Genomic DNA, 26446 nt, shown 5'->3' with positions numbered 1-26446 from the left:
ATGGAGTTCTGATTGCTGGTCACTGTGCTGATCCTGCTGTGCTGCTGCTCAGAATGAGAGTCCTCCTGGTGCCGCCATCTTGCCCCCACCCTCGTAATATTCTTTTCTAAGATCCATTACTTTACTAGCCTCTAGTCTCCCAAATCTAACTGTGTTTTCAGGAAAAGGTATGGTTTCCCTCCAGTTGAATGGTCCTTACGTCTAATTACATTTAAGTTGTTGGTTGCCATTGACAAACATATTATTACTTATTGTACATTTATTCATATCTTGTCATATTGATAATTGTCATGTTTCATAGTATTTGCAGGATGTTTTAACTATGTTCTTCCTTGTTAAGTTAAACAGTATTTTCCGGAATCATGGAAACAAGATTGTAGGAAAGAGGCTTTTGAGTCAGATCTATTTTGGATCATCTGAGTCATGTGCCCTAAGTATGTGATAATTTTGTAGAGTTTTGAGCAATAAGGGCCCACCCTTAACTCCTAAAAGGCAACCAAAGACTACATACATAATCAATACTGTTTGGGGAGTCACTTGCTTTACTGTAGAAAATCCTTCAAAAGGAGTTTTCTCATGTCTTTCATTAGGGATTTTGATACTCTGTGCTTCTTGTAAAGAATATTGTCAGCTCAAAAAAAAAATAAATTCTTTAACATATATGTATCTTAAATATATATGTATGTATACACTGACACTTATATCTATTTTCTGTAATTTTAAAAAAAAATATAAAGTAATGGAATTCCTTGAGTCCTTGTCAATCAGCCTTGGTGTTATTGGTTCCTCTCTATTCCTCTCTATTGACCTCCCTTATTTATCCTGGTTTGGAGACTTCCTCAGTTATTCTATATCCCATTTTATATGACTAGTATCTTGATGTCAACCTACTTCCCAATATACTTAGGTTCCTCTATACTTCACTGATTTTTGTGGTTATTTTATGATGGTTGTTCACATATGAGAATTTGGATCTAAGAAACACAGATGAGAGAAAATATACAGAGATATTCATCCGTCTGTATTAAATAACTCTTTTTTGTTCAAAAATGCAGTTTATTAGTTATAAAATTAGTGTTAAGTCTCTGCTCTAAATTTAACAGAATTGGTTACCTTGAATCATTTTCTTATTATCACCAGGGCTTACAAATACAATATCTATCTATCTATCTATCTATCTATCTATCTATCTATCTATCTATCTGTCTGTCTGTTTATTTATATATAATTTATGTGTTTGTGTGTGCATGTTTGCTTGTCAATAAATTTATCTACCACTGCACATGTGTAGAACAAATTGCATAAGTCAGTTCTCTCATTATAGTATGTAAGTACTGAAGATAGAACTCATCAACTTGATTATAGGGGCTTTAATACATTGAGTCTTCCCGAGTTCCTGAAATACATTTTTTCCACGAAGATTATTCAGAACTAAAACCCCTCCCAGATTTTTTAAAATTATTTCTTTTATTATTAGTTACATTTTATTAACTCTGTATCCCAACTATATCCTGCTCCCTAATTCCCTTCCAAACCCTCATCTCCTTCCTGCCCCTTTTCAAGTCCACTGATTGGGGAGGACCTTCGCACCTTTCATCTGGCCCTGTTTTATCAGGTATCTTCAGGACTGGCTGCAAAGTCCTCCTCTGTTGTCTAGCAGTACTGCTCCTCCCTTGGGGGATGGGGAGGTCAAAGAGCCTGCCATTGAGTTCCTGTCAGAAATAGTCTCTGTTCCCCTTACTATGGGAAACCAATTGATTACTGAGCTACCACATGCTTCATCTGAGCAGAGGTTTTAGGTTATATCCATATATGGTCCTTGGTGGAGTGTCAGTCTCAGAAAAGACCCCTGTGCCCCAATATATTTGGTCCTTGTGGAGTGCCTATCCTTTCCACTTCATACTAACTCCCCCTTCTTTCATATGATTCCCTGCACTCTGCCAAAGGTTTGGTTATGAGTCTTAGTATCTGCTTTGACACACTGCTAGGTAGAGTCTTTCAGGGGCCCTCTGCGTTAGGCTCCTGTCCTGTTACTTGTTTGCTCCTATATCCAATGCACATCCCATTTGTCTTTCTAAGTGAGGATTGATCATCTTACCCAGGGTCCTCTTTCTTATTTATCTTCTTTAGGTGTATAGATTTCATTATGTTTATCATATTTTATAGGACTATATGAGTGAGTATATACCATGTGTGTCTTTCTCCTTCTGGGATACCTCACTCAGAATGATCTTTTCTAGATCCCACCATTTGCCTGCAAATTTCATGATTTCCTCCTTTTTGATTGCTGAGTAGTATTCCATTGTGTAAAAATACCACAATTTCTGTATCCATTCTTCCATTGATGGACATCTGGGTTGTTTCCAGGTTCTGGCTATTACAAATAAAGCTGCTATAAACATGGTTGAGCAAATGTCCTTGTTGTGTAATTGAGCAAATTTTGGGTATATCCCTAGGAGTGGTATGGCTGGATCTTGAGAAAGCACTATTCTTAATTGTCTGAGAAAGCGCCAGATTGACTTCCAAAGTGGTTATGCCACCAGACATTCCTACCAGCAGTGGAGGAGGGTTCCCCTTTCTCCACAACCTCTCCAGCATGTGTTGTCACTTGAGTTATTCATCTTAGCCATTCTGATGGGTGTAAGGTGAAATCTCAGGGTCGTTTTGGTTTGCATCTCCCTGATGACTAAGGATATTGAGCATCTCTTTAAGTGTTTCTCTGCCATTCTGTATTCCTCTACAGAGAATGCTCTGTTTAGCTCCGTACCCCATCTTTTAATTGGATTACTTGATTTATTCCTTTTTAACTTCCTTAGTTCTTTATATATGCTGGATATCAGCTCTCTGTCAGATATAGGGTTGGTGAAGAACCTTTCCCAGTCTATAGGCTGTCATTTTGTTCTGATGACAGTGTCTTTTGCTTTATAGAAGCTTTTCAGTTTCATGAGGTCCCATTTATTGATTGTTGTTGCTCTTAGAGCCTATGCTGTTGGTGTCCTGTTCAGGAAGTTGTCTCCTGTGCCAATGAGTTCTAGGTTCTTTCCCACTTTTTCTTCTAACAGATTTAGAGTATCTGGTTTTATGTTGAGGTCTTTGATCCACTTGGACTTTAGTTTTGTGCAGGGTGATAAATATGAATCTGCTTTCATTTTTCTGCATGTAGACATCCAGTTGGACCAGCACCATTTGTTGAAGATTCTGTCTTTTTTTCTATTGAATGGTTTTGGCTTCTTTGTCAAAAATCAAATATTCATAGGTATGTGGGTTTATTTTTGGGCCTTCTATTCTGTTCCATTGATCCTCCTTTCTGTTTCTATGCCAGTACCATGCAGTTTTTATTACTATTGCTCTGTAGTACAGCTTGAGATCAGGGATGGAGATCCCTCCAGATAATCTATTATTGTACGGAATCATTTTGGAGATTCTGGATTTTTTGTTTCTCCATATGAAGTTGAGAATCTTTTTTTCAAGGTATGTAAAGAACTGAATTGGTATTTTGATGGGAATTGTGTTGAATCTGTAGATTGCTTTTGACAGGATGCCCATTTTCACTATGTTAATCCTACCAATCCATGAGCACGGGAGATCTTTCCATCTTCTGATATCTTCTTCAATTTCTTTCTTAAGAGACTTTAAGTTTTTTTCAAACAGGTCTTTCACTTGCTTGGTTAGAGTCACCACATGGTACTTTATGTTATTAGTGGCTATTGTGAAGGGTGTTGTTTCCCTGATTTCTTTCTTGGCTTCTGATTTTTTTGAGTTGATTTTGTATCCTGCCACTTTGCTGAAGGTGTTTATCAGCTGAAGGAGTTCTCTGGTTGAATTTTTGGGGTCACTCATGTATACTACCATATCATCTGCGAATAGTGACACTTTGATCTCTTCCTTTGCAATTTATATCCCCTTAATCTCGTTTAGTTGTCTTATTGCTCTGGCTAGGACTTCAAGTACTATGTTGAAGAGATATGGAGAGAGTGGGCAGCCTTGTGTTGTCCCTGATTTCAGTGGGACTGATTTAAGTTTCTCTCCATTGAGTTTGATATTGGCAATAGGCTTGCTGTATATTGACTTTACAATGATTAAGTATGTGCCTTGTATCCCTGATCTCTCTAAGACTTTAAACATGAATGGGTTTTGGACTTTGTCAAATGCTTTTTCGGCATCTAAAGAGATGATCATGTGGTTTTTCTCCTTCAGTTTGTTTATGTGGTGGGTTACATTGATGGATTTCCATATATTAAACCACCCTTGCATGCCTGGGATGAAGCCTACTTGGTCATGGTGGCTAATTTTGATGTGTTCTTGGATTCGGTTTGCAAGGATTTTATTCAGTATTTTTGCAGCAATGTTCATTAGAAAGATAGGTCTGAAGTTCTCTTTTTTTGTTGGGCCTTTGTGTGATTTAGATATCAAGGTGACTGTGGCTTCATAGAATGAGTTTGGTAATGTTCCTTCTGTTTCTATTTTGTGGAATAGTTTGGAAAGAATTAGAGTTTGTACTTCTTTGAAGGTCTGGTAGAATTCTACACTGAAACCATCTGGTCCTGGGCTTTTTTTGGATGACCGCTTCTATTTCCTTGGGGGATATAGGACTATTTAATTGATTTGCCTGGTCCTGATTCAGCTTTGGTAGGTCGAATTGATCAAGAAAATTGTCCATTTCATTTAGATTTTCAAATTTTGTGGCATATAGGCTTTTGTAGTACTACCTAATGATTGTTTGGATTTCCTCAGTGTCCGTAGTTATGTCCCCCTTTTCATTTTTTATTTTGCTGATTTGGATAGTTTCTCTCTGCCTTTTAGATAGTTTAGCTAAAGGTTTGTCTATCTCGTTGATTTTTTCAAAGAACCAGCTTTTGGTTACATTGACTCTTTGAATAGTTTTATTTGTTTCTAATTAATTGATTTCAGCCCTGATTTTGATTATTATTATTGTCTGCTCCTCTTGGGTATATTTGCTTCTTTTTTTCTAGGGCTTACAGTTGGGCCATTAATTTGCTTGTATAAGATGTCACAAATTTCTTCTTGAAAGCACTTAGTGCTATGAATTTTCCTCTGAGCACTGCTTTCATTGTGTCCCATAAATTAGGGTGTGTTATACCTTCATTTTCATTGAATTCTAGGAAGTCTTTAATTTTTTTCTTTATTTCTTCTTTAACCCAGCTGTCATTGAGTAAGAAGTTGTTCAGTTTCCATGTGCGTGTAGGCTGTTTGTTATTTTTGTTGTTGTTGAGGTCCAGCTTTAGTCCATGGTGGTCAGATAGAATACAGGGGATTATTTCAATCTTCTTGTATCTGTTGGGGCTTGCTTTGTCACCAACTATATGGTCTGTTTTGGAGAAGGTTCCATTAGGTGCTGAAAAGAATTATACTCTTTTGAGTTTGGGTGAAAAGTTCTGTAGACATCTATTAGGTCCATTTGATTTAGGACCTCTGTAAGTACCTTTACTTCTTTATTAGGCTTCTGTCTAGATGATCTGTCCCTTGGTGAAAGTGGGGTGTTGAAGTCTCCCACTATTAAAGTGTTGGGATCAATGTGTGATTTGAGTTTTAGTAATGTTTCCTTTATGAATGTAGGTGCTCTTGTATTTGGGGCATTAATGTTCAGAATTGTGATGTCTTCTTGGTGGATTTTTCCTTTGATGAGAATATAGTGTCCCTCCTCATCTTCTTTGACTAATTTTGGTTGAAAGGCTATTTTATTAGATATTAGGATAGCTATCCCAGCTTGTTTTCTGGGTCCATTTGCTTGAAAAACATTTTCTAGCACTTTACTCTGAGGTAGTGTTTATATTTGTTGCACAGCCCCTCATATCAAGGCTGGACACGGTAACCCAGGAGGAGGAAAGTTGTCCTGAGCAGGCAAAAGAGTCAAAGATACCCTTACTCCCACTCTAAGGAGTCCTACAAAAACACTAAGATATACATCCTTAATATATAAGCAGGGTACCTAGCATAGACCCATGTACTCTCCATTATTGTCACTTCAATCGCTGAGCCCCTATTATGTCCTGCTTAGTTGAACCTGTGAGTTGTGTTCTCCTGGTGTCCTCTACCCCTCTGACTCCTACATTTCTTCCTTCCTATCTTCTGCAGAGTTCCTCAAACTCTGCCTAATGTTTAGTGTGGGTCTCTGTACCTACTCCCATCAGCTATTATAGGAAGCCTCTCAGATGAAAAATTGTTCTGAAAGGCCCAGCAAGGGGTCTAACTACCAGGAGGTTTGCAAAGGAGACTCTAAGGCCAGAATCGCTGTAATTAACAAGAGGTTTATTTACACCAGCGAGCTGGGGCTAACTCTACATTCAGACTAGAGTCAGCAGCAACTCTGGGTAGCCTCTGGTTTTTAAAGAGGTAGACGAGGAGGTTACAGGCCTGACATCATGGGAGCGGATATAGGGTCTATTGTGGCCGCCAGGTCTGGTCAGCTAGACACCTGGGTTATATATGTTCTTTCCTGATGTGTGCAGATTCAGCTTCTGTTAAAGGTGGGAAAAGGATTATTACATTTTCTGGTCAGATTAAGGCATTGTTAAAGGTGGGAAAAGCAATTTGCTCATCCTGTGGTCTCTCTGAGAAATGGGGCTACGTGCCTTTAGTCAAAAGGTCAGGGGCTATTTGGGAGAAAAATTAGGACCATCTGGATCTGCTGCTATTTATTTCTGCAACAGGGTGGAGGTCTCCTCTTTATCTCCGTCTGTGCAGATGGCTAGGGTCAGGAGGGGCTATTACATTCTCCTGTTCTCTGGAAGAGTACTGAGAGAATTCAAAAATATAGGTTGTAAGGCTAGTCTGATTCTTAAAATTTTTATTTCTTTTTTATTAATTACAGTTAATTCACTTTATATCCCAACTATAGCCCCCTCCCTCAGCCCCTCCCAACTCTACTTTTCCCCTTTCTTCCCCAGTCCACTGATAGGGGCGGTCCTCCTCCCCTTCCATCTGACCGTAGCCTATCAGGTCTCATCAGGATTGGTTGCATTATCTTCCTCTGTGGCCTGGTAAGGCTGCATCCCCCTGAAGGGGAGGTAATCAAAGAGCCAGCCACTGAGTTCATGTCAGAGACAGTTCCTATTCCCATTGCTAGAGAACCCACTTGGAGACTGAGCTGCGATGGGTTATATCAGATGAAAATTGATCTGGGCATTGATCTATGAGTATAAAAAAAAATAACATTAGGAATCATTTCTTTGAGTTATTTTTTCCAATTGTGTATAGTATGTACTCATATGTTGATATTAGCTGATAAGTAAAGGATAATAACACCAAATCCACAGACCCAGACAGAGTAAGTAACAAGGAGGACTCTGAGGCAGGGGAACTCACCGATATCCCTGGGAAGGGGAAATATAATAGATTATGTGGGTAGACTGTGGGAAGGTGGATATGGGAACATGGGAGATCAGACAGTGGATTGGGAGTGGTAAAACGGAGGCAGAGATTACTAGGAAAGACTGGAATTGGGGGTGGGCAATTTGGGGGAAATTACACTAGTGTAAATGAAACTTCCAGGAACCTGTGAGGGTGACCCTGGTAACAGAGGACGTTAAGCCTGAACTGGCCATCTTCTGTAACCAGCGTACTTCACAGTGGTGGGACTGGAACACCAATCAAGCCAAAAAGTCTTTCACCACAACCTGTCTTGCCTGCAAGATGCTGCCACAGAGCTTTCGAGAGTGGTCAGCCAGTGACTAGCCCAATTTGAGGCTCAGCCACAAGAGGGAGCCCAAGCCCCACACTGCCTGGATGTCCAGGAACCAGAAGCTGGATGGCCCAGAGACTAAGAGTAGAATGAAACACACTGGCTTCCCTCTTGTCTTGTTTCTATGTCAGTCTGCAAGTACTAGAGTAAAGACAGTACTCATATTTACCTCATTCTGAAATCTAAAAAACAAAACAAACAAACAAAAAAAACAACAAAAAACAACTCCGAGTTTCTCCTCAGTTAGCTTAATGTTGGCTCTAGGTTGGAGATACATAAACATAATTGTAATGAGTAATAGTCTTCCAGGCCTAGTTTCAGCAGAGACTTTGCTTTGATTGGATATGGATTTTTTTTAATGCAGCCATGTGGATAATACCTCACTAAGGTTTTTTTTAAAAAATTCTTTTTACTTTTTATTTTTATTATTTTTATAATCTATTCATTTTATATCGCTATTGTAGCATCTTCCCTCATCTCCTTCTGGTCCCACCCTTCCTCCCTCTTCCCCTCCTAACCTAATCCACTAGTCCATTGAAAAGAGGAGAGCCTTCCTCCCATGCCAACAGACCTTAGCTTATCAAGGCTCATTAGGACTTCCTGGATGCTCGTCTTCTGTGGCCTGGGGAAGGCCACGTCTCCAAGGGGAAGAGAGCAAAGTGCAGGCAACCAAGTTCATGTCAGAAACATTCCCTCCTCCCCTTGCTCGGGTACGCAAATGGAGACTGAGCTGTCTATCTGCTACATCTGAGCAGAGGGTCTAGGTCCTTTCCTCCAAGCATGATCCTTGGTTGATGCATCTGTCTCTGCAGGCTCCCCTGGGCAAGGTTTTGAGGCTTTGTTGGTTTCTTTGTGGGGTTCCTGTTTCCTCCGGGTCCTTCTATCCCCCTCTTCTTTCATAAGACTCCCTGCATTCTGCCCAAAGTTTGGCTGTGAGTCTCTGCATCTGTTTCAATCCCCTGTTGGTTGGAGCCTTTCAGAGGACCTCTGTGGTAGGCTTCTGCCCTGTTCCCTCTCTTCTACCACTTCTGGTGGCTATCCTATTTGCCATTCTGAATGATATTTAAGCATCCTCCCGAGGGTCCTCCTTAGTGTTTAGCTTCTTTAGGTGTACAGATTTTAGTGTGTTTATCCACAAGGATAGCAACAGAACCAAAATATCTGGGCACAGGGTTCTTTTCTGAGGCTGATACTCCAACCAAGGACCATTCATGGATATAACCTAAAACCACTGCTCAGATGTAGCCCATGGCAGCTCAGTCTCCAAATGGGTTCCCAAGTAAGGGGAACAGGGACTGTCTCTGACATAAACTCAGTGACGAGCTCTTTAACAGCCTCTCCTGGATCAGGGAGCAGCCTTGCCAGGCCACAGAGGACAATGCAGCCATTTCTGATGAGACCAGATAAACTAGAGTCAGATGGAAGGGGAGGAGGACCTCCCCTGTGGACTTGGAGAGGGGGATAGAAGGAGATGAGGGAGGGAGGGTAAAATTGTGAGGGGAGGAGAGATGAGGCTACAGCTTGGATGCAAAGTCAATAAACTATAATTAATATAAAAAATAAAAAAACTTTTCTTGATGATGTCATATGGTTTCTCTATTTTGTTATTGTTGTTCACATAACCTCTCTATTTATGAGCATGAAGCACTGTGCTCAACCATTATTCTTTTCTTGGGTTTAAATTGTGACTTTATTAGTGGTGTAATTAGGGTTTAGTTTATGAAACTGGATGAACCATGTTTGGTGAATGTTTTAAATTGTAATGCTTTACTTTTTTAGATTTATTTTGTGGATATGAATATTTTGTCAGCATGTATGTTTGTGTACCTCTTTCATGTGTAGTTCCTGCCTTGGCTAGAAGACAATGGAAGCCCTGAAATTTGAATTACAAATGGCTGTAAATACACAATTTGGGTTATGGAAAACAAATGCACATCCTCTTCAAAAGCAACAAGTGCTCTTAATTATTGAACTATTTCTTCAGTAATGTTTCCTTGAAGGATTTTTCTATGATCAGTATGAAATTATATTCATTATCTATTTTGACTACTTTTGTTTGAAGTCTATGTTTTAGTATTTAATAGAATAGCAATTACCATTTCTTTCTTTGTTCAATTTCCTCAGAACCGTTTTTCCATCCTTTCACTTTAAGGTAGTTGTAGATCCTGACTATCTGAAATGGTCAAATGTGTTTATTGGAGGAGGCAAGTAAATTAGTCCTGTTTTTCAATCCAACCTGGTTGTCTATGTTTTTGATTGGTGAATTTAACTGTTAATAGTATATTTTATTATTAAAATACCATATATTATTTCTTGTAATTTTGTTGTCTTGTGTGTGCATTCATGCATGTGTGTGTGCATGTATGTGTAATTAAAGATTTATCTTTTGTATTCTTCTACATGCAGACATCCAGTTAGACCAGCACCATTTGATGAAGATGATTTTTTTTTCATTGTGTCTTTATGGCTACCTTATGTAAAGTCAGGTGTCATTAGGCATGTGGAATTATATATGGCTCTTTATTTTGATTCCATTTTTTGGTATGTCTGTTTTTATGCTAATACCGTGTGGCTTTCATTAATATAGCTCTGTAGTACTGCTTGAAATCAGTGTTGTTGCTACATTCAGAAGTTCTTTTATTGCTCAGGATTGTTTTAGCTATTCTGAGTTTCTTGTTTTTCCATATAATGTTGAATATTTTCCTCTCAAGGTCTGTAAAAATTATTTTGGAATTTTGGTGAGGATTGTGTTGAATCTGTAGGTCACTTTTAGTAAAATAACCATTTTTTACAATATTGATCCTACCAATCCGTGAGCATGGGAGATATTTCCATATTCTGAAATCCTTTTTAATTTTTTTCAAATACTTGAAACTTTTGTTACACAAGTCTTTCACTTTAGAGTTACCTCATTGTTGGTATATTGTTCTTTTGAAATGTATACACCTTATCCTGTTCATTCAAATGCTGACCCCCCCCCCCCAACACTCTCTGGTTTCTGGTTTCAATCTGGATATTGCATTGTGATACTTATTCTAAGCATCCTGTATTAGCTTTGTGTAAACAGGCCAAAATAAAGCAACTAGCTACAATGTTGTGCAATGGGAGGAGCCAGAGAACAGGAAAGAGAGAAGGAGCTAGAGGGCAGGAAATGAGTGAGAGGAGAAAGGGCGAGAGGAGAGCTAAAGAGAGGAGCAGAGCTGGAGGAGAGATCTTGAAACTATGTGGAGATGGACTGGACATAATATATCACTAAAGGCAAGTATAATGTGGGCAATCTAAATGTTAGGAAACTATGAGGGCTTGGAGGTTTAGGATGGAGTAACTATTGCCCAGCATTGTATTCTAGGTTAACTAAATAAACCCAGTCTCTGTGTGGTGATTTGGGTATACAGCTGTTTAGGACTAATAGCAGCATTATCAGAAGATAAATTAATAGTAAATATTAATAGTCACTTGCAACACCTCATATTATTTTATATTACTTGAAGTTATAGGAAAAGGTGTTCCTCGTATCTTCCTCAGTCTGTCATTTTTATATAGGAAGTCTTCTGAAGTTTCTTAAGCTAATAGTGTATCTTGCCACTTTTCTGAAAGTGTTTTGCAGCTGTAGCTATTCCCTGGTAGAATTCTTAGGGTTATATATATGTAATATCGTATTACCAGCAAATAATGATATTTTGAGTTCTTCTTTTCCAATTTGTATCCCCTTGGTCTTCTTAAGTTGTCTTATTGCTCTAGCTAAATCATCAAGAACTACATTGGATAGGTGTGTGTGGATAGGTGTCAATAACCTTGTCATATTCCTCATTTTAGTGGACTTGCTTTGAATATTTCTACGTATAATTTGGTATTGGCTGTGGACTTGCTGTGATTCACCTTTATTATATTGAGGTATATCCATTGTATCTTTAATCTCTGCAGGACTTTTACCATGAAAAAGTGTTGAATTTTGTCATAGGCCTTCTCTGCATTTAATAAGTTGATCATGTGGAGTTTTTTCCTTTTAGTTTGTTTATAGGGTGGCTTACATTTATTAAATTTTTTTGTATTAAACCATTCCTGCATCTCTGGGATGAAGCCTACTTAATCATGGTGTATGGGTTTTTTTTTTTAATGTGTTCTTGGATTTGGTTTGAAAGTAATTTATTGATTATTTTGAATTTACGTTTATAAAGGAAATAAGTTTAGAACTTATTTTCTTTGTTGAGTCTTCATGTGGTTTGGATGTCATGATAACGATGGCCTCATGAAATGAATTGGACAGTGTTATTTCTGTTTTTTATTTCGTGGAATAATTTGAGTAGAATCTGCATTAACTCTTCTTTGAAAGTCTGGTAGAATTCCATAATAAAATACAGCTGGCCTTGGATGTTTTTATAGTTTAGAGATTTCTAATGACTGCTTCCATTTCATTAGGGATTATAGGTCTATTTAAATTGTTTTTCTGAATTTGGTTTAACTTTGGTAAGTGGTACCTATTGGGAAAATTATAAATTTGTTTTATATTTTAAAATTCGTTAGAATAAAGGATTTTAAAGTATATCCTTGGCATTCACTAATTTCCTCTTTGCTTTTATATACACCTTTTTTGTTTCTGATTCTGTTAATTTGGTAATATTTTCTCTCTGTCTTTTACATAGGTTTCATCAAGATTTGTATATTTTATTGATGTTCTCAAAGGACCAACTCATTTTTTCAGGTCCTTTGTTTCATTCTCTTTTTTCTATTTTATTCATTTCACCCCTCAGTCTGACTCTTTCCTGCAGTTCTCTTCTCTTAGGTGTGGTGCATCTTGATTTTTTTGTTTTATTTTGGTTTTGTTATTCTAGAGCTTTCAGATGTTTTGTTAAGCTGTTGCTGTGAGATCTCTCCACTTTTTTTTAATGTAGGCACTTAGTGCTCTGAAATTTCCTCTTAGCACACCTTTGTTTCCCTTAAGTTTGGGTATGCTGTATATTTATTTTCCTTGAATTCTAGAAAGTCCTTAAATTTATTTTTTTAACTTCCTTTCTTGAGCCATTTTCACTCAGCAGAAATTGTTCAGTTTCCATGAGTTTATAAGGTTTCTGTTGCTGATGATATCCAGCTGTTGGTATAATATTCTTTTGAAATGTATACACCTTACCCTTGTTCATTCAAATGCTAATTTCTCCCCCCTCCCACCAGTTTCAATCTGGATATTGCATTGTGATACTTATTCTAAGCATCTTGTCTCAACTTTGTGTAGACAGGTCAAAATAAAGCAACTAGCCAAAATGTTGAACAATGGGAGGAGCCAGAGGGCAGGAAATGAGTGGGAGGAGAGAGGGTGAGGGAGAAAGCGAAGAGAGCCAAGCTGGGAGGAGATCTTGGAACAGCATGGAGAGAATGAACCACACCTAAGATTTCACAAAAAGCAAGTATAATGGATAAAATCTAAATGTTAGGAAACTATGAGGGCTTGGAGGTTTTAAGAGGAAGTAACTATTGCCCAGCATTGTGTTCTAGGTTAACTAAATAAACCCAGTCTCTGTGTGGTGATTTGGTTAGGACTAACAGCAGCTTTACCAGAAGATATATCATTAATAAATATTAATCACCACATACATTCCCTCCCAATCCCACTCTCAATCCCTCATCTCCTCCCATACCCCTCCCCAAGTCCACTAATAGAGGAGGTCCTCCTCCCCTTCCATCTGCCCTAGCTTATCAGGTCTCATTGAGACTGGCTTCATTGTCCTCCTCTGTGGCCTGGCAAGGCTGCTCTCCCCTCAGGGAGGGTGGTCAAAGAGCCTGTCACTGAGTTCATGTCAGAGACAGTCCCTATTTCTCTTATTAGTAAACCCACTTGGATACTGAGCTGCCATGGGCTACATCTGAGCAGGGGTTGTAGGTTGTGTCTATGCATGGTCCTTGGTTGGAGTATCAGTCACAGAAAAACCCTTGTGCCCAGAAATTTTGGTTCTGTTGATGTTCTTTTGGAGCTCCTATCCTCTCCAGTTTCCACTATCTCCCTCTTCTTTCATAGGATTCCTTGAACTCTGCCCAAAGTTTTATTAAGTGTCTCAGCATCTGCTTTGACACAGTGCTGGGCAGTCTGTGGTAGGCCCTCTGTGGTAGGCTCCTGTCCTGTTTTCTCCTTCATCCAATGTCCATCCTGTTTGTCTTTCTGAGTGAGGATTGAACATCTTACCCAGAGATCTCCTTCTTGTTTAGCTTCTTTAGGTTTAGAGATTTTAGTATGTTTATCCTATCTTATAGGTCTAGTATGTACTTATAAGTGAGTATATGCTGTCTGTGTCTTTCTGCTTCTGGACTATGTCACTCAGGATGATCTTTTCTAACTCCATCCATATGCCTGAAAATTTCATACTTTCCTTGTTTTTATTTGCTGTGAAGTATTCCATTCTGCCAATGTACCACAATGTCTATATCCATTCCTCCATTGAGGGACACCTGGGTTATTTCCAGATTCCAGTTAGTACGAATAAAGTTGCTATGAACATGGTTGAACAAATGCCCTTATTGTGTACTTGAGCATATGTTGGATATATGCTTAGGAGTGGTATAGCTGGATCTTTGGAAGCGCTATTTCTAATTGTCTGAGAAAGTGCCAGATTGATTTCCAAAGTAGTTGTAAAAGTTTACATTCTCCCTAGCAATGCAGCAGGGTTCCCCTTTTGTATACATCCTCTCCAGCATGTATTGTCACTTGAGTTTTTTATCTTATTCATTCTGATGGGTGTAAGGTGAAATCTCATGGTCATTTTGATTTGCATCTCCCTGATGGCTAAGGACGTTGAACATTTCTTTAAGTTTTTGTCTGCCATTTTATATCCCTCTACAGAGAATTCTCTGTTTCACTCTGTACTCCATTTTTTAATTGGGTTAACTTGATTTGTTGTTTCTTCACTTCTTCATATATTCTGGATATTAGCCCTCTGTAAGATATAGGGTTGGTGAAGATCCTTTCCCAGTCTGTAGGCTGTCGTTTTGTTCTTATGATGGTGTCCTTTACTTTACAGAATGTAGGTGCTCTTGTATTTGGGGCATAGATGTTCAGAATTGTGATGTCTTCCTGGTGGATTTTTCTTTTGATGCATCCTTTTCTTGGATGCAGCAAAGTGTTGGATCCCGTTTCTGAAACCATTCTGTTAGCCTGTGTCTTTTTACTGGAGAGTTGAGTCCATTGATGTTGGTAGATAATAGTGAACAATGAAAACAAGCATAAAAACACAGTAATACCACCAACTCCATAATAAGAGGAACTAACATTCATTGGTCACTATTATCCAAGAAACACACCTCTGTAACAAAGTTAAAGTCTTGGTAGATCAGGGTTCTTGTACCTTAGTCTTAGCAATCCAATCATACTCAGCAAATTTACACACCATGATCCTAGACCCACATATTTCACTAAGTATATTAAATTTGAAGTTATTATTGCCACAGAAGATATAATGGTAATCTGGATGACAGCTACAATTGGTAAGTGGTGATCACTAAGCATTGAGATGATGAAAGGAAATTGACCGACTTGACTTGCATAGTAAAATATTCTTGATGCTGAAAGTATTCCACAAGATATGCCATCCATCAGTGAAATTGAGATCACCAAAGAAATAACCCATTGCATGGAAGGAAAGACTCTGTCTGTCCACGTGACAGCAACCGAATCTACAAAAATGAAATGAAAATTAAAAAAAAGTCAGTCAGCCATTGAAGCAGGACATTCTCCCCAAGCATGGTTGAATACCATAAAAAGCTAAAATGTTACGCTCAGGATGCGAGGCTAAGCACTGCACTCAGGGTCAGCCGCTTTGGACCCAGAAAAGAGCATGTCTGATTGCATGCGGGTTGATGCCCCAGGTCCCGCCTCTGAGAAAAAGGTATCGGACGGGTCTGATGCTCTTTGGGTGGATGACACCTAAATGAACATCAGTACAAAGTCCCAATTTATTTCTAATATCAGAGATCAGACATCTACTCTTGCCTGATGCGTCTAAAACAAAAAGGAGGAACTGTAGAGAGCTGCGGAATGCTATGCCTTAAAGATGGAGCTGGTTTCTGCCTTCCACCTTCCCGATGGTGAGTGCTCTCTGTCACGAACAATTACACATTTGGCTAAGGCTGAGGATCTGGCTTGCTTCCATGTATGTGGACCTATCTGCATTGCCCACGTGGCATGCCGGGGTTGGCTACCCAGAGGCTATTTAAGCTGTGGGCTGGCTTTCCCCAGGGTCCGAGGATTGTTCAAGGTTCCTGAATAAACTGCATTGAAAAAAAAAAAGTCAGTCAGTTTTGCTTGAAAGCAAATAGAACATTATTTTTGTAATTGCTTCTTCTTCAAGTGCATCTATGTCAACAAAATGAATGATACCCTGGATACATTGTGCATTCTTTAATACATGAATGTATTAAACTCAGAAAATGAAGATAATTCAGGAAATGGGGATAAAAATATTTTTTGAGACTTGCTATGTTCAGGGAGGGTATAAAAGAAGTAAACACACATTAGTCAAAGTTAATGAAAAGGGGGAGATCCAAGATGGCGGTGACCAGCACGCAGCATTTTTGAGAGGCAGAAGATCTGAAACTACAAAATTGGTGAGTGGAGGGGCAACTGAAGGCAGAAAATCGATGTTGAGGCTTCCTGAAAGAGAAGGGACATCAGAGAAGCGGCGAACATTTAGATTCAGGTCAGCTGCAGACTTCTCTGGGAACATAGAGAGGCACTTCCCTTTTATGGGCCTTCACCCTCCTCAGAGGAGCCTACTCACAGTGCCTGTGATGCTGAGCACAGAATTCACTGCCTGGGGACTGACACAGCAGAGGCAGGGCTCCTAGCTCCTCAGCTGCAACTGCCAGCTGTACCTGCATGACAGGAACCACACAAGGAGAGCAACAGAACCAGAAAGTTTGAACACAGGGAACTTCCCAGAGACTCATACTCCAACCAAGGACTATTCGTGGAGATAACCTAGAACCCCTGCACAGATGTAGCACATGATAGTTCAGTGTCCAAGTGGGTTACATAGTAATGGGAAGAGGGACTGCCTCTGACATAATCTGATTGGCCTGCTCTTTGATCACCTCCCACTGAGGGGGGAAGCAGCCTTACCAGGCCACAGAAGATGGCAATGCAGCCACTTCTGATGAGAACTGATAGACTAAGATCAGAAAGAAGGAGAAGACCTCCCCTATCAGTGGACTTGGGGAGGGACATGCATGAAGAGGGGGAGAGAGGGTGGGATCGGGAGGGGAGGAGGGAGGGTCTTATGAGGGGATACAAAATTAATAAAGCGTAATTAATAGTAAAAAAGAATTTAATTTTCCTATACCATTGAAAGGAAAAATTAAAAAAAATAATTGAGCTTCAAATATATATATATAAAGTAATAAAAATCAATAAATGAAAGAAAAAAAAAGAACTGACACAAATGCTTGTCAAACTATTTCATACAATCTGAAGGGAAGGAATGCTGATAAAGCCATTCTACAATGCCAGCATTACCATAACACCAAAACTGAGTGAGATCTCAAAAAAATAAACAAAACTATAAGACATTTTTTTTCTGGTGAATATATGAACAACAATTCTTAGCAAAGTATTTCCAATTTCCAATTTCAATACGTCAAATGGATCAGGCACAATAGGAAAATTTGGCTTAATATCAGGAATGAAAGTATAATTGAACATATTTAAATCAATAAATATAATACTATGCATATCTAGACTTAAGGGCAGAAACGAAGTTTATTTTTTAAATATGTGTTTGTACATATGCATATATAAGACATAAATATAGAAATAAAATCAGAAAGGATGATGATACCTAAAAGGCAGAGATTTAGAGAACAGAAAATCCAACATATTTCAGGAAGCCAACGTGAGAACAATTTTGGGGGAGGAAAGAGAAAAACAAAAAGGCAAAAGGAATGGTGATTTAGATAAGTTAAAAATAGAATTATGTATGCATGTGAAAGTTCCAGGAATAAGCATATCACTATACCTATTAACATATCACTATACTATGCCAACTAAAAATTAATAAAAAGTAAGCAAAGTAGGAGTAAGGGAAGGGATGAATAAGACTGCCTATGATTAAAAATAGTTAATGTTCTTAATTCAGTAGATCATTGCAATGCCCGATAGTAGTATGGCACTTTGTTTTTTCTGATGGCAGTGGTGCCTGTGAAAGAACAAAGCTCTCTAACATTTGAAAATAAAGCACTGGCTTTAGTGAATGGTGATTCAGTGTGATGAATAGAGTAGAAATTCGTGGAAATGGTGGGTAAATAAGTAAGTTCACAATGACTTTTTATGATAGTTAATCGGCCAAAATTTGTTTTCTGTTGTATAACAGCAAAAAGCCTATTTGCAGACTTGAAGAAACATATGCACTCACTTCCTCTTGGCTGTGTAACATGTATGATGTCTTGTCATGAGAACTTACCATGACATCAAAACAAAAAAGTCTTACTTTTCTTTTTTCTTTCAGGTGTGGCGGCCATTTGTATTTGGATCTATAGTTTCATCAGTTCGTCTCATTTTCACACCAGTTATTCGGTCTCCTAGTGTAGAGCGTGTCTATCAGGTTGCCTTCCTTGGCTGTGGACTTCTGTGTTACTGGCTTCCAGCTCACCTTCATAGGCATGCTGCTTGTTTTGACACGATCACTTGTCACTGCCAACTCCTTTTCAATGTCTCCCCATCTGAAGACCAAGATAAATTAATTGCTCCCCAAAATTATGACTAAAGAAGTACATTTGAAAATAAGGAAGTATAACCCAATTTTTAAGACGTGAGAATACTGTTATTGCAATTTTGTTTTTAGATGTATATGCTGTTAAACACAATGCTTGCTTACGTTATGTCCACCCCCAAAATTTCTTGAGCAATTTCAATTTACCTCTTTAACAGCTTTGTTGTATGAATGAGTAGAGATAATATTAAATTTTCCAAATACACAATAACTAAAAGAATATGGAAATTTCATTTCTCACTAAAACAGATACAAATGTCCACAAAATTTTGTCATGTTACCAAATGTACTTACCCACACAGAAAACCATGGGACTTTTAGGTAGACCTGTTCCAAGTCATATTCATCATATGTTCACTAAAAGGGAAAGTTTGTGTAATATGTTATCTAAGCAAAGTGATGGGTACACTCTAACCAAAGAGCCAGAACTGGGATTCACCTGGCTGCTCTCCCTCTGTGCTGACAGACTTCAGCAGTAATGACAGAAACCACACAGCTTTTAAAACTGAAAATATGTTCTTGTCAATTCTTCAGAGAAATTTAGCCAACCCTGTCTACACGACTAACCTGAAAAGTTTGATGATTCCCAGAATTCTAACTGACTAAAGTTGAAGGGTTTAGTAAGTAACGATTTATGGCCTATTGTAATTTGTGAGATATTTGCATAAAACTCAAAATATTGCTATTAAAATGTAAAATGTACAGTTTATATATTTTAAATAATTTCATTGTGAAAATTTATGGAAAGAATGTTATAATTTGATAATGATGTCTAATGATATAATCAGCGTGGTAATGACAATATTTATGGGGTATAGGGTATATCTAATATGTGTGTGTATACTGATACAATAGAAATTTCTATTTATTTCTTATGTCTTATATGAACTTATAGTTCATTCTATACATTAAATATGTTTTCATAGGACAGAAACCCAGTTTAGTTTGCTTGTAATATATTTACAAGATGCTATGTGGTTTCATTCATTATTGCACACATTATTATCCTCCTTCCCACCTTAAATATGCATATGCAAATATGACTTTTGGTTTACAGAAGATTTTCAGTTTCATGAGGTCCCATTTATTGATTAGTGCTCTTACAGCCTGTGCTATTGGTGTTTTGTTCAAAAAGTTGTCTCCTGTGCCAATGAGTTCCAGACTCTTCCCCACTTTTTCTTCTAACCAATTTTGTGTATCTGGTTTTATGTTGAGGTCTTTGATCCACATGGACTTTAGTTTTGTGCAGGGTGATAAATATGGATCTATTTGCATTTTTCTGTATGTAGACATCCAGTTAGACCAGCACCATTTGTTGAAGATGCTGTTTTTGTTTTTTTTTCCACTGAATGGCTTTGGCTTTTTGTTGAAAATCAAGTATTCATAAGAGTGTGGGTTTATTTCTGGGTCTCTATTCGTTTTCATTGATTCACCTTTCTGCTCCTATGCCAATACCATGCCGTTTTTATTACTATTTCTCTGTAGTACAGCTTGAGATCAGGGATGGAGATACTGCCAGATGATCTGTTGTTGTAGAGGATTGTTTTGGAAATTCTGGGGTTTCTATTGCTCCGTATGAATTTGGAAATTGTTCTTTCAAGTTCAGTGAAGAATTCTGTTGGCAATTTGATGGGAATTTCATTGAATCTGTAGATTGCTTTTGGTAGAATTGCCATTTTTACTATGTTAATCCATGAGCATGGGAGACCTTTCCATCTTCTAATATCTTCTTCAATTTCTTTCTTCAGAGACTTGAAGTTTTTTTCAATCAGGTCTTTCACATGCTTGGTTACAGTCACCCCAAGGTACTTATTAGTAGATATTGTGAATGGTGTTGTTTCCATTTCTTTCTTGGCCCCTTTTTCTTTGGTATACAGGAGGGCTTCTGATTTTTTTTTTAATTAATTTTGTATCCAGCCACTGTGCTGAAGGTGTTTATCGGCTAACGGAGTTCTCTGGTTGAATTTTTGGATCACTCATGTATACTATCATATCATCTGCAAGTAGTGAAACTTTGACCTCTTCCTTTCTGATTTGTATCCCCTTGATCTTCGTTACTTGTCTTTTTGCTCTAGCTAGGACTTCAAGTACTATATTGAATAGATAGGGAGAGAGTAGGCAGCCTTACCTTGTCCCTGATTTCAGTGGGATTGATTTAAGTTTCTCTCCATTGAGTTTGATATTGGCTATAGGCTTGCTGTATATTAACTTTACTATGATTAAGTATGTGCCTTGTATCCCTGATGTCTCTAAGACTTTAAACATGAATGGGTATTGGACTTTGTTGAATGATTTTATGGCATCTAAGGAGATGATAATGTGGTTTTTCTCCTTCACTTTGTTTATGTGGTAGATTACATTGGTGGATTTCCATATATTAAACTATCCTTGCATACCTGGAATGAATGCCCGGGATGAAGGTTACAAATAAGCAAATGGCCAGAGGAGAGCAAAAGAACATACCCAACAAAAATAAGGAAATCAGCAACCCCCAAAATCAATGGATACTCCAATTCATGGGAAACACCCGAAAACGACCTTAAAGATATGCTTATCCAGTTATTAGAGGCACATAAAGAGGAAACAAATCACTCAGAGAAATAGCCATACAAATACAGACTGTTCCTTGTTAAAGAGGAAACAAACAAATCTCTCAAAAATTTGGTATCCCAGGTAGAGGCAAAGAAAGAGAAACTGAACAAAACTCTCAAAGAAACAGAGGCTAATATAGCCAAACAAATAGAATGACAAGTAGAGGCAAAGTTAGTGGCATATAGAAAAGAAATGAACAGAAAAATAAAGGCCATCATAGAGAAACAGGAAGCCATATTCAAAAAGATGAAAGAAATGGTGTAACGCATGAAAAAAGAATTAGAATCAACAAAGAAAACGCAAACAGAGAAAATCCTGGAGCTGGAGAACTTAGAAAAAAGATCAAGAACCACAAAAGTAAGCATCACCAACAGAATACAAGAGATGAAAGAAAGAATCTCTGGTGCTGAAGATACACTTGCAGAAATTGATATTTCTCTCAAAGAAAAAGTAAAATTGGAAAAGGCCCAAACACAAAACATCCAAGAAACCATGATAAATCTAAATTTAAGCAATTTCTACACAGTAAAGCAGCCCTACAGAAGATACTAGAAGGAAAACTCCAATCCAGTGAAAGAAACTGCCCTCAAAATATATAGGATACAGATAAATCCCTACAAAAATTAAAAGAAAACAAGCAATGAATCACAGTAAGACCACCAACTCCACAATAAAAGGAACTAACGTTCATTGGTCACTATTATCTATCAACATCAATAAACTCAACTCTCCAATAAAAAGTCACAGACTAACAGAATGTTTGCAGAAACAGGATCCAACATTCTGCTGCATCCAAGAAACACACTTCTGCAACAAAGATAAACACTACCTCAAAATAAAGAGCTGGAAAATGTTTTTCAAGCAAATGGACCCAGAAAACAGGTTGGGGTAGCTATCCTAATATCTAAAAAAATAGACTTTCAAGCAAAATTAATCAAAAAAGATGAGGAGGGATACTACATTCTCATGAAAGGAAATATCTACCAGGAGAACATCACAGTTCTGAACATCTATGGCCCAAATACAATAGTACTTACATTTCTAAATGAAACATTAAAGCTTAAATCACACATTGATCTCAACACCTTAAAAGTGGGAGACTTCAACACTCTACTCTCCCAAAGAAATCATCTAGACAGAAGTTAAATAGGGAAATAATGATACTTACAGAGGTCCTAAATCAAATGGACCTAATAGATGTCTAAAGAACTTTTAACCCAAACTCAAAAGAGTATACCTTCCTTTTAGCACCTCATGGAACCTTCTCAAAAATTTACCATATAATTGGGCACAAAGCAAACCTCAGCAGATACAAGAAGACTGAAATAATCCCTTGTATCTTATCAGACCATGAAGCATAAAACTAGACGTCAACAACAACAGAAATAACAAAAAGCCTACATACACATGGATACTAAATAACTCAATGACATTATGGTCAGGAAAGAAATGAAAAAAGAAATTAGGGACTTTCTAAAATTCAATGTAAATGAAGGCACGACTTACCCAAACTTATGGGACACAATGAAAGCAATGCTAAGAGGAAAATTCATAGCAATAACTGCCTCCAGGAAGAAGTTGGTTCTTCGAGAAAATCAACATGTAGACAAACCCTTAATCAAACTAACTAAAAGGCAGAGAGAAACTATCAGCAAATCAGCAAAGTCAGAAATGAAAAGAGGAACAAAACAACAGACTGAGGAAATCCAAAAATACATTAGGTATTACTACAAAAGCCTATATGCCACAAAATTTGAAAATCTAAATTAAGTGAACAATTTTCTTGATAGATTCCATTTATCAAACTTAAATCAAGATAAGGTAAATAGACTGAATAGTCCTATATTCCCCAAGGAAATTGAAGCAGTCATCAAAACTCTCCCTCCCCCCCAAAAAAAGTCCAGGGCTATATTCTTTAAGCACAGAATTCTGCCAGACTTTCAAATAAGCACTAACTCCAATTCTCTTCAACCTATTCCATAAAATAGAAACAGAAGGAACATTACCGAACTCATTCTATGAGACCTCAGTAACCTTGATACCTAAACCACACAAAGACCCAACAAAAAAAGAGAACTTCAGACCTATCTCTCTTATGAACATTGATTGCAAAAATATTCAATAAAATACTTGCAAACACAATCCAAGAACACATAAAAGATATCATTCACCATGACTAAGTAGGCTTCTCTCCAGGCATGCAGGGGTGGTTCAATATACGGAAATTCATTAATGTAATCCACCACATAAACAAACTGAAGGAGACTAACCGAATGATCATCTCAGATACTGAAAAAGCATCTGACAAAATCCAACACCCATTCATGTTGAAAGTCTTGGAGAGATCAGGGATACAAGGCACATACCTAAACATAGTAAAGACAATAAACATCAAGCCCATAGCCAACATCAAACTAAATGGAGAGAAACTTAAATCAACCCCAGTGAAATCAGGGACAAGGCAAGGATGCCTATTTCTTCAACTTTGAAATCCTAGCTAAAGCAATAAGACAACTAAAGGAGATCAAGGACGTATATATTAGAAATGAAGAATTCAAAGTATCATTATTTGCAGATGATATGATAGTGTACATGAGAAACCCCCAAAATTCATTCAGAAAACTACTTACACTGATAAACACCTTCAGGAGAGTGGCTGGATAAAACTTAACTCAAAAAAAAAAAAAAAAATCAGTAGCCCTCCTGAATACAAAAGGCAAAAGGGATAAGAAAGAAATTAGGGAAACGACATCTTTCAAAATAGCTACTAATAATATAAAGTACCTTGGTGTGACTCTAACCAAGCAAGTGAAAGACCTGTTTGAAAAAAAAGAAAAAACTTCAAGTCTCTGAAGAAAGAAATTGAAGAAGATCTCAGAAGATGGAGAGATCTCCGATGCTCATGGATCGATAGGATTAAATCGGTAGGTAAAAATGGCCATCCAACCAAAAGCAATCTACAAATTCAATGCAATTCCCATCAAAATACCAACACAGTTCTTCATGGACCTTGAAAGAACAATTCTCAAATTCATATGGAAAAACAAACAAACAAACCAAAAAACCAGATTTGCCAAATGAGCCAGTACAACAGTTCATCTGGAGGTATCTCCATCTCTGATCTCAAGCTGCACTACAGAGTAATAATTATAAAAATGGCATGATATTGGCATAGAAAAACACTTGTGGATCAATGGAATCTAATAGAAGACCGAGAAATGAACCCACACACCTACCAAAACTTGATTTTTGACAAAAGACAAAACCATAAAATGGAAAAAAGACAGCATCTTCAACAAATGGTGCTGGTCTAACTGGATGTCTACGTGCAAATAGATCCATATTTATGCCCCTGCACAAAACTAAAGTCCAAGCGGATCAAAGACCTCAACATAAAACCAAACACACTAAACCTGTTAGGAGAAAAAGTGGGGAAGAGCCTTGAGCTCATTCGTATCGGAGACAATGTCCTGAACAGAATACCATCAGCACAGGCTCTAAGATCAACAATCAATAAATGGGACCTCATGAAACTGAAAAGCTTCTGTAAGGCAGAGTTCACTGTTGTCAGAACAAAACGACAGGCTACAGATTGGGAAAGGATCTTCAACAACTCTTTATCTGACAGACAGCTAATATCCAGTACTTATAAAGAAAGTAAAAAGCAACAAATCAAGTAATCCAATTAAGAAATGGTGTACAGAGCTAAACAGAGAATTCTCAATAAAGGAATATGGAATGGTTCACAAACACCTAAAGAAATGCTCAAAGTCCTTAGTCACCAGGAAATACAAATCAAAATGATCCTGAGAGTTCACCTTACACCCATCAGAATGGCTAAGACCAATAATTCATGTGACAGTTCATACTAGAGAGGATACAGAGAAAGGGAAACCCTCTTCCATTGCTGGTGGGAAAGTACAACCACTTTGGAAATCAATCTGGCACTTTCTCAGACAATAGGAACAGTGCCACCTCAAGATCCAGGTATACCATTCCTAGGCATATATCCAAAAGAAGCTCAAGTATACAATGATGATATTTGCTCAACCATATTCATAGCAGCTTTATTTGTAATAGCCGGAAGCTGGAAACAACCCAGATGTCCCTACACTGAGGAATGGATACAGATACTGCGGTACATTTACACAGTGGAATACTACTCAGCAATTAAAAACAAGGAAATTATGAAATTTGTAAGCAAGTGGCAGGATCCAGAAGAGATAATCCTGAGTAAAGTATCCTAGAATCTGAAAGACACACATGGTATATAATCACTTATAAGTGGCTATTAGTCATCTAATATAGGATAAACATACTAAAATCTGTACACCTGAGGAAGCTAAACAAGAAGGAGGACCTTGGGTAAGATGATCAATCCTCACTCAACAAGGCGAATGGGATAGACATTGGAAGAGGGAGAAAATAGGAAACAGGACAGGAGCCTACCATGGAGGGCCTCTGAAAGACTCTACCCAGTAGTGTATCGAAGCAGATGATGAGACACATAATCAAACTTTGGGCAGAATGTAGGGAATCTTATGAAAGTAGGGAGAGATAGAAAGACCTGGAAGGGACAGGAGCTCTACAAGGACATCAACAGAACCAAAAAACCTGGTCACAGGGGTCTTCTCTGAGACTGATACTCCAACTAAGGATCATTCATGGAGATAACCTAGAATCCTTGCTCAGATATAGCCCATGGCAGCTCAGTGTCCAAGTGGGTTCCCTAGTAATGGGAACAGGGACTATCTCTGATATGATCTCAGTGGCTGGCATTTTGATCAACTTTCCCTGAGGAGGAGAGCAGCCTTACCAGACCACAGAGGAAGCTAATGCAGCCATTCTTAATGAGATATGATAGGCTACCATCAGATGGAAGGAGAGGAGAACCTCCCCTAATAGTAGACTTTGGAGAGGAGCATGGGAGGAGATGAAGGAAGGAGGATTGGGAGAGAAAAAGGGAGGAGGCTACAGCTGAGATACAAAGTGAATGAACTGTAATTAATATAAAAATTTTTTAATTAAAAGAAAAAAACAAGAAGTTATAGAAAAATATAAGCACACTTGAAAAGATATGTTTAATAAACAGAAAGGGATAATATAACCTCCAAGGATAGATTACACAGTGCTTAATTAACTTTAAATTTTTAAATGCTAATGAAAAAAGAACAACAGCTACAGAGAGATAATAGATAAAAGCTATATAATAGAAAGAAAAAAAAACTGCTGAATTGAATCAACCTGTATACTTTTAGTTAAACAGTGGGTATTCCTAAACCAGCTGTATACCCAAATCACCACACAGAGACTAGGATTTACTTAACTAACCTAAATCACAATGCTGGGCAATAGTTACTCCATCCTAAACTTCCAAGCCTACATAGCTTCCTTTCATTCAGAA

General features: G+C 37.9%; 1 protein-coding gene across 1 annotated transcript in view; it reads left to right on the top strand.

The window, feature by feature from the left end:
- The window catches only part of LOC110563423 (solute carrier family 7 member 13-like), a 30958-nt gene extending 12420 nt beyond the window's left edge, over positions 1-18538 (top strand). The window contains exon 2 of the mRNA XM_060386155.1: positions 18187-18538. Coding sequence (XP_060242138.1) covers positions 18187-18444 — 258 coding nt within the window. The 3' untranslated portion in view covers positions 18445-18538. The remainder of the gene's footprint in view (positions 1-18186) is intronic.
- The last annotated feature ends 7908 nt before the right edge of the window (positions 18539-26446 follow it).

The sequence above is a fragment of the Meriones unguiculatus genome, chromosome 6 (assembly GCF_030254825.1).
Source record: "Meriones unguiculatus strain TT.TT164.6M chromosome 6, Bangor_MerUng_6.1, whole genome shotgun sequence".
NCBI lineage: Eukaryota > Metazoa > Chordata > Mammalia > Rodentia > Muridae > Meriones > Meriones unguiculatus.
This window is presented reverse-complemented; position numbering and strand designations above follow the sequence as displayed.